The sequence below is a fragment of the Poeciliopsis prolifica genome, unplaced genomic scaffold (genome assembly GCF_027474105.1).
Source record: "Poeciliopsis prolifica strain line A6 unplaced genomic scaffold, Auburn_PproV2 SCAFFOLD019, whole genome shotgun sequence".
Taxonomy (NCBI): domain Eukaryota; kingdom Metazoa; phylum Chordata; class Actinopteri; order Cyprinodontiformes; family Poeciliidae; genus Poeciliopsis; species Poeciliopsis prolifica.
In genome coordinates this window covers 344,148-353,830 of record NW_026562394.1, presented here as the reverse complement: position 1 = coordinate 353,830, position 9,683 = coordinate 344,148, and the positions used below count along the sequence as shown (strand labels likewise).

At 35.2% G+C, this 9,683-nt stretch overlaps 1 protein-coding gene across 1 annotated transcript; it reads right to left on the bottom strand.

Moving 5' to 3' along the window:
• Nucleotides 1–1,922: 1,922 nt before the first annotated feature.
• si:ch1073-15f19.2 (uncharacterized) lies at nucleotides 1,923–9,409 on the bottom strand. Its single transcript, XM_055044041.1, has 7 exons — nucleotides 9,264–9,409; nucleotides 8,681–9,025; nucleotides 8,292–8,401; nucleotides 7,669–7,825; nucleotides 5,438–5,863; nucleotides 4,746–4,848; nucleotides 1,923–4,582 (listed from the first exon to the last, which is right to left on the bottom strand). Exons 1-7 carry the CDS (start codon nucleotides 9,334–9,336, stop codon nucleotides 4,447–4,449), a joined length of 1,350 nt encoding a protein of 449 aa, XP_054900016.1. The 5' UTR covers nucleotides 9,337–9,409; the 3' UTR covers nucleotides 1,923–4,446.
• Nucleotides 9,410–9,683: the final 274 nt, after the last annotated feature.

Below are 9,683 nucleotides of genomic sequence, written 5' to 3'. Positions count from 1 at the left end.
GTGGTCGGAAAATCAGAAAAAAAACTGCTGTCGTGAATTTTTTCTCAATAGGAAACAGTGTGTGAATGTACACAAGGCCGTGTTAGTATTTTGTGACAACATTTGGATGAGGTTGCGAGAGTTGGGGTTGAATTTATGTAGAATAAGTTTAATTTGAATTAAATTTTAATTTTAAATGACGAAAATTAATTGCAAAAGAAGAAAAAAAACGTATGAAGTTTGATAATTTGTGGTGAATATGTTTGCTAGCCTTTATGTCCATTGTGGTTTGTGGTTTTAGCCCTGCTTTGTCAACAGACGTGTCAATTTGTGGTAGCTGTGGACAACAGTGGTCTTTGATTTTGGGCTCCTCATCTATTGGCAACAAAAACAGCTATATCAAAGAACCTCACTGGGCTTTCAGGCTGAAAATCCTCATTCATAAGTTCCATAACTGGGGACCAGGTATGCAATGTCAATGTCATTGATAAATGTGAAGTTCAAAGTTCAAAATTAACAATTGTTAAAAAACAAATATGAGAATAGATATGTAATTATAATTACACATCTATTATGTAATGATGTGTAGTAGTATGCATTACATACCACTATGTATGTATTATGTAATTCAGCTTACTCTAGACAGCTACACCACCATCACCATAACAGCCTGCACTGCATCAAACTTTACTTTGAAGTAAAATTTAGATGGACCTATTGATTGTATTTAAACATTTTGAGACCATGTCCTTAGGGCATCAACACCATCATGTTGCTCTCCAGGCTAGATCAGTAATATTTTTTTGATTTTCTGAATGATTGACAGAATGAAAGATCAGATGAGTTTATGCATATCTGACAAACTCTAAAAGATTTTAAGTTGACCACGTCGGGCCAAAAGACCAACAATTAAAATGATCGTAATTTAAAGTTCAAGATTCTGAGACTATAATTGCTGGTAAATGCAACATGAATCCAGAGAGTTGCCAATACACTCAAGAAAATATAAAGAATCTGAATGTAGGCTGTGAAAAGTTTGCTCAGTCTCTCCTCCTTGTTGCTTTTTTTTTTTGGTTTTCTTTATTAATCTGTTATTCTGTCTGGTTTACCGTTTTTAGCTTCTCTTTCCTAAATTCGTCTGTATTTCCAATCAATCAACTTTTCTTGTAGAAGAAAAGAAGAAGGAGAAGCTTCCAGTAAAACAATCAGGGTTAAAAGCTTCTTTGTGAGGATTATGCAGTTTGTGTCTCAGGAGGTATAGCATGCTAAAGCTCCAGAACCAGCGACCTTTATATATTTTCTTGTAAGTTCAGTTTTACTAGCTTGAAAAACCTGGGTGCTATTTTTCCACAGATTTTAGATTTTTTTTTCTTATAGAAACCAACAACAAAATATCTCCTCTCCAATCATTATCATAATACATTTCCACTAGCAATGGTAAGATAAAACAACATCAAGTGACCACCTGAAGCCTGATGTCTGAGTCCTTCCAACCTTAATCAAACCCATGAAGTCATTGTTTTAAAGCCTGGTTTACAGCAAGAAACCAACCAATTTCAATAAGCACTACTAATTATACCACAAAAGAAGAATAATTGCTGAATAGGACACAGTTTCTCCTCAACTGGATGTTTAACTATGTATTATAGTAGTGTTGTATGTATCTTTTGAAGCATGTTGACCATAAGTGGATAAAAAAAAATCCACTACTATTCAAACTGGCATATCTAATTCTTGTTTTTGAAATTATCAAACTTGTATGTTGTTATTGTAAACCAAGAAAACATGACATTGCAGCTAATAATAACCTTCTTACTGAAAGTAATATGAATGTGTTGATAAATGTCATGTAAAATTTATATATAAAATAACTTCACTTCTTATTCCACAACAACCACACAAGTTATTCTCAAACAAAGTACATAAACACCATAATGCATCAATAACACATTATTCACTGGGGTTTTTATTTGAATAGTAGGGACATACAAAACTTAAAACAATATTAAACGAAAGACTTGTTCTGTCTGTACAATTGCACCTTGATTGTAACATCGTATGAACACAAAATTACATTGCATTGAAGAGACAAGGAGCAGAAGAGAGAAGGCTATCTCTGGCACACTTCCAGCCATCTTTAATCTACCGTAGTCAATCATGCTGAACTCATAGAGAGTTTTTGGTTCACTCTCAGCTGAGATTATAGAGTGTATTTGTGAAAATTAACAAGGTGATATACTATCTTAGCAGGAAACCACAAAAAGTCTTCCTATTAAGATACTGTAGCTACGAGAGGGTTCTGTCACATGATTACATATATTTGCTGAGACTGTACAAGTTTTCAGTCAGCCTCATAAAGTTTTAACAGAACTTCAGAATTAGCTTGCCCATAAAGAAGGGTAAGTTAATTCCGAATGCTAAGAGAGGCTGAGGCGTGAAAGAAAAGTTCACCAAACGTGTAGACAAAAGCATATTGAACAAGAAATCTTATCTTCCTGGTTCAACTTTAACATAAAGACCTGAAGTTGTGACATCTAATGTGTATATATAAACTTTATTTTAAAGATCACTTTTGTCTTTATACTAACTGTAAACAAACTTAGTACAGCAAAACTCACCTTAAAACATACCAACTAGCTTCTATTGATCCTTGACATAATTTGTTACATCATCAGGGTTTGTAATTGATCTATTGAATAGTGTGAAGAACAATACTGCTTTCCCCCCACCTTTCAGAAATTTATAACTGTACATATGCATAAGCAAAGTGCCTTCTGGAGAAAAGCTTACAGGCAATACAATAGCTTTTATGAACACTATCAGTCAAGCATGGTGGATAGGGCTGTTTTGCTGACATAGATACCAGCACTTCACACAAGGTGGATGAATGAGATGCCAATCATTTCTTGTTTTGAAAAGAAGATGGCCTCCATGCCAGTGATGCATGTATTTAAACTTCTGACTGACACTGCACGTGTCTAACCTTTATCACTTGTTGAATATTTCATCTAAAAAGTGAGAATTTATGCCTTGTCTTTGGGATTGTGTGGTGAATATGTTAACTTAATGTAGTTTCTGGGGTTTAACCTTGCTTTACAAGTAGTATTAAAATTGGACTTCTGGCTATATACACCATATAAAATACACCAGAAGATCTCCAATGTCCTCATGACAGGAAATCCTAATTCACTGGTTATAAAGATGGGAAAACATAAATACTGTATATTTATACAGATGACAGTGGTTGGTCAATAGAGGATGCAGGAAACAAATAGAAAACAAACAAGTCTTCTAGAAGAAAACATCGAGATTTTCTACAATTTACAGGCATAAAATAAGCCCTAAAAAATGTCTCAATCAGAGTCAACATTATTTTTCTTTTATTTACAACTTTTATGAACTTACTGCATTTGATAGAATCAGCCAAAACACTAAAAGTGCAATATTCATATGTACAAAAAAAAAACTCAAAGACAAGTGGTTCATACACAACCAATAAAAACAACTATCGTGTCTTAAAAAAATATACATATTGTATTTAATCGTCTTGATACATCACAGTGTACATCTATCCCACTAATGGTGGTGGCTGTATCTCCCAATTAGGAATGTGTATTTTGACCCCATCTAGTGGATTCGGTGTGAACTACATCTGTTTTCGAAATGCGGAAGTGCTCGTTAAGAGAAGAGCAAATATTTTGACTGATAAATTCGATAAATTGTATTAATTAATAGTAATTGTGCACTAAAAATATCCAAAAACTTAACAAAAACTTTTGTATTTTTTTATTTTTTATTTTTTGGTTTGTTGCTTTTTTACAACATTGGGCAGTAATGGAATGTAATCGTAGAATTAAATATTTGAGAAATATTAAATCTGAACCAATATTCAGATATATTTGTGACAACACAATGGTTGTTGAAAGTATTGCTCTTTCATGCCTATTGGTGCAGTTACACACCCTAGATTTACAAGCAATTCCAGCTACAAGATTAAAATAATCTGTCAGCCTTTGACAGACAGGAAAACATAAATTACATTCTTTTTTTATATTTATAAAAATTTGATTTAAAACAAGGCAGCAATTCATTGCACATCACTGGTGGTGAGATATTAAGTATCTCACCACCAGTGGGAATTATAACAACAGGGCTATATTTATTTATTAATTTTGAACTAGCCCTTTAAGATTACTCAATTGCAATCAAGAGTAATTTATTTCAAGACTCTTTTCACATGCTTCCTAAAGGTGCCAAATTGGCAGTGCCAATAAATGTGATGTAGAGGGTGGAGTCTGCATGTGAGCTCATAAAAATGCACTGTCCTGCTCTAAGGAAAAAAATTCTGGCACATACGTCCACGCAGCAAAAGCACAAATATTTTCTATCTGCATGAAACACCTTTCAGCTGACCAAGACAAATACAACAGTCATTGCTGTCATAAAAAACAAGATAACATTTGTCTATCATACAAAAATTGGTCTCGTAGGAGCTGACAAAGAGTTGCACCTCGAAGTGGGGTAAAGCTGCGTCTCGCTTCGTCTTGCAGCAGTGTACTTGACAGGAGGTGGGGGAGGCTTGAATGGGGGCGGTAGGTCCATCCTGCAGGAGGAGTGTGAGAGCAAAAGTATTGATTGCCAGCATAGGTGGAGATTAATATGCATATGAGTTACAGTTCAAAATATGAGAGATGTTAGCATTTTTCATGTCTACTAAATCAGTTTGGCTGCCGGGAACTGGCGAAAGAGAAACATTTGAGTTTTACCTCTTTTTTATGAGTTGTTTCTTGTAAAGAATTACAACCACGAGAATCAATAGCAGCAACAGAACGATGATGAACACCAACAGGATACGACTCCGTTCGGTGTCTAAGGATCAGATTGCATAAATAAGAATTGGTTATTTGGAGGATACAGGCAGCTACAGAGAAATTCCTAACATAATTCTTGATCATAAAAATTGATCATCTTGCCTCCAGATTCCACTCTTCATAAATGCAACATTATATTACAAAACCTTTAGCCTTGAGGCTGAAAAGTGTTACTTGTAATCCCTTCCCACGGTTGTGCATTAATTTTGGATGGTCCGTCTAATCAGTTTTTCACCTGACAAGTAATCAAACATGAGGCTAAGAAAGTTAGAGTCTATAAAGATCCCATTATTTGGGGAATTTGTGGCTTTTTGGAGTTTATTTTTTGCGCATCTGGTTTTGCTTCAAGCATGTCTTGTTCTTGTTTTTCTGATTTTATAGTTGACCTTCTGACCTTTTAACCTGGCCTGGATAACAGCAAATCAATGTCTCCAAAGGCAAAAAGAAGAATTCAAACTTTTTAAAAACAATAGCTTGTCTCAAATAGAAAGGAAATGTAGCTACCAGCTGGAGACTTACAATAAAATAATAATGAATGACTGATTTTTAGTTTTAAAATTATATAAACAAGATTTATTGAGTATTACCTGTCTTTGTACTGGTACTGGTACTAAGGACAGTAGAAGTTGTTCCAGTACTTTCTATGCTTCCTGCTAACCCGGACTCCGTGGTGCTCATTGAGAAAATGTTCTCTGTGGACTGTCTGTTAAATCTGAATTCATTCTTCGTGACATCAGTAGCGATTCTCTGTGTTGATGTGAGCTCTGTCACGTCATCATTCAACATGCTGGAGTTTTGTAGGGGATGGGTGATTGTTTGGATGTCAGGGGATAATGGGGCACTGACAGATGTTAAAGATGCCAGAGGGGTTAAATGCCCTGAAGCAGGGACTCTAACAGTGCTGGAGCTTGGTTGAGTGGTCCATTGTGTGTCTGTTGAAAGTGTGGTGGCTAATGATATTGCAGCGCTGGTGTGCAATGAATTAGTTGGTTGCTCAGTTGACTCTGTTGGACCTGAAAGTTGGAAAAGAAGGAATAAAAATAAAAATCAATAGCTAAGATACATTAGGTTCTGTTTGTCACATGACATAGATTTTGGAAATACAGTAATAAGATATGGACCATGTGCAAACAAATAATACATACATACATAGAAACAAACAAATCCATCCATCCCTCATTACATTTGGATGGTGTCTGTCTCAGCAATCAACAGACAAGAGGGCAAGCAACCATGCACACTAACATAATGATTTTTATAGAAATGCTATTTGGCTAGGCCACTTAAACCAGAGTACAGTGAAAAACCCAAGTAGGGATATTGCTACAAAGTCACCAATTTAATGAAATCAAATATCCAGTGTGGTCAAATGGTCTTTCAGGAGAAAAGATTGTTGCAAAGTCAGTTACTTGAGGAAGGTAAACTTCCTCAAAAAAATAAAACATGCAAATAAAAAAAGCTTTTCTCAAATACTTTTTTTAAAAGACAGCTTAGTTATAAACAGAATCACCAAAGAAACAATTAACTTCCAAACAATTCATGTTAAAAATAGCTTTTTGCTATTAAGGCTTTGTCAGGTTGATCAGAATCAAGAAATATTTAATATTAATATGTGAATTCTCACTTTCCAAAGGTATGATAAATACACTATAGCATAGAGACAGTTCTTGTTCTTGTAGCCATTTTTTAAGATTGGAAAGACAAAAGGATTTGCCATTTAAGGAATAAGATGGATGCTGATCCTCTCAGTTCAGAAATTGGATACAAAAACTATACTTTCTTGCCAAAACAAGTTTAGTCAGAGCAAATCAAAACACATTTTGAAGGATGAATATTTCTGTAAGAGTGAATACCATGTTTAATAATGAAATTTTGCTTTGTCCAGAGGCAACATAACTATTATTTGTGGAGGTCTGCTGAAGGTCACGACTTAACATTTTTTGTTTCAATAGTCCATACATCAAAATGTGCAAAAAATCCAGACTGTGAATAACTTCACACTCGGTGTAACCTTTTAAGGTTGCACTAAAATCTTCTAACAAACAAACATAACACAACCCATAATCGCATGTTTAACAATGATCGATGTTTATCTGTTGTGGTGCTTAGTTGGAAAACAGTTTGGTATAGCAGTCTTCTTTGAAGCACCATTCAGTTTGTTTTAGCTTCTTCTTGCTGTACTTCTCCACTCTGACCAATAGACTGTGCTCTTGCATCACTCCGTGTTTCTGTGTTTATTTCTGTGGTTTGAACATGAAACTGAAGGCAAGGAAAGAACCATTGACATCTAGATGGTTTTCCTCTAGTTATTTATGAAACATGTATATGGAATGACATGTAGACATTTTCTTACTTGACCACAACCAACTCACAGTAGTTGTAAAATCGTATCATTAAAAGACAGATGTATTTGGGGATTAATCAAATCCTGCAACTTCTGTATCACATGAACTCAGTTTCATTTTCATGCATATCTCTTTGAATAACTGGCTGGATGAAAAACCCGTTGGGTTCTGTTTTTCTTTTTTTTTTACTTCAATATTTCTCAATCTATTCACAATTACTTTCTTGTGACCTGGATGACAGCTTTAAATCCTTTGAATCGCTATCATCCTTTTCAGCTAATTAAAATGTAAAAAATGAATAAGCTACAGCATAATAATGGAAGTTCAAGTATCAACTTTCTCATCTCGTAGAGCTTATTAAGACATTCTGTCTCTTCGGCCCAGAGTCAGATTGTTAATCCAGTGCTGAGGATCTGACAAAAATGAGTATGACACAAAGAGGCAGGTAGAAGCAAAGAAATGGGGAGGCTCACCTGTTCTTAAAATGGTGGTTATAGTCAGCACAGAAATAATAAAATCTTTCTGCAGACTTTTGTCTCCTGTGTTGACTTCCAGGTTGTAAATTCCTGCATGGGCTTCTGTCACCTCCCAGAGCTCCAGGGATTCATTGTCTGACACAAATTTGTTGTTCTATTCCAGAAATAGATAGCTTAGAACATAAAAACCCTGCTATGGAACAGTAATTTTGCATTTACACTTTATACCAGATAATTTTACACAGTACATTATACAAAGCAACACATGGGGCTGGACAAAAAATCAATAACAATATATAGGCAAGTTATCAAGATTGATTGAAAATATGTCTGGATTCAGGGTTAGTGTTCAACTAACCTAGAATGCTAAAGCCTTTGGGTTTGAGTGGCTAAACCCAAAAGTTTTAGCCACTCAACCTCTCAATGTCATTTAAGCAAGGTGGTTGACCTCAACTACGTCACTCACTCTGTGGTGTAAGGTAATTGCTCAGCAACCATTTAAGATCTTGACAACAAATGTGTACCTAATTTTTATACACTGCAGTGGAAATTCAGACAAGAACAGCCAAAAAGGGATCATGGATTGTTTTGTTCTTTTTTTTTCTATATGTTTCACTTACCTTGGTCCACATGTACTGTGCTTTGGAGTTGACTGTGCATTTAACTGTTGCGTTGTCTCCAATGTGAAGCTCAACAAGTTTCTCAGTATTGCACAATAGTTTGAGCTCATCTGGGGAGAAAATTATTAGATTAATATAAAATTTGTACAAATCAAGAATAAAGCAAAAGCCATAAAACCATTTGTCTTTACAGTCCAAGCCCACATAAAAACTGACAACATGATCTATCCTACGCTAACATAGTTATAGATTCCTCATAAAAATAATAAAAAAAACTGTTAGTGTCAGGAAAACAATAAATTTTTATGCAGAAACAGCAATTTACATTTGCTGAGATACAAACATTTTGCTTTACAAACATTTTTTTACAAATAATCAAGCAGGCTTACCTTTAACTGTTAACTTTGTTTTATTCGTAAAAGAACCTAAATGAAATGTCGAGATACCACAGATATAGATGCCACTGTCCCATTTGTTCACCAAAGGAAGGTGTAGATATGAACCAATTAACTTGTTTGCATCATTTTTCTTCTCTTGGATGGTCACATTAGGCCAAAAATGGTAAGGTCCATAATTGAGGTTATACACAGCAAGGTTTGCTCCATTACTTTTCATCCATTTAACGTTGACAATCTTGTGATCAGCAGCATCTTTCATGTAGCAAAGTAAGGTAATGTTCTGACCCACCACAGCTTCCATTGTTTCATAAACAAACAGCTCAGCATTCTCAGTTCCTGTCAAGTAGATCAAATAACATTGAAAGTAAAAAGAAAAAGAAAAGTGAGGAGACAAAAATCTATTGCATTTTAAAGCAACATAGGCTGCTGGGCACTGTGACATAGACAAATAAAGCACTTTGTTAGCGAGGTAACCTGTGACTCCAGACATCAACAGACGTTTTAAATCCAATGGTTAACATCTTACCATTGCTGATATATTAACTAGAGCACATGTTCAAGAGCACTGGATTACCTTGGAGAAAAGAAGCAAGGAGCAGAAGAGAGTAGGCTATCCCCAGTACACATCCAGCCATGTTTGTACTCATGATTACAGTCAATCACTTTGAATCCATTGAGGGAAATAGCAAAGATAGAAACGGTTCATCATCATCTAAGGTTGAAGAGCGGGTCTGACAGACTGTGGAACTGTGAACAGGATGCCCTATGTTAACAGGAAGCCACAAAAAGACGAAACGTGTTGCATGGAAACATTGAGGTCGAAACTAGTCATACACAGCAGAACTTTGCTGTTGCTCTAAATCTTTGCAGTGTTTACCGTTACTTATTGTGTGTCAGCAGGGCTAAGTAAAATATGCAAATCATAGATTTGAAAAGATTCGAGAATGGTACCAAGGGAAATCACAAACCAAACAAGACAGAAGGATCAATTAAT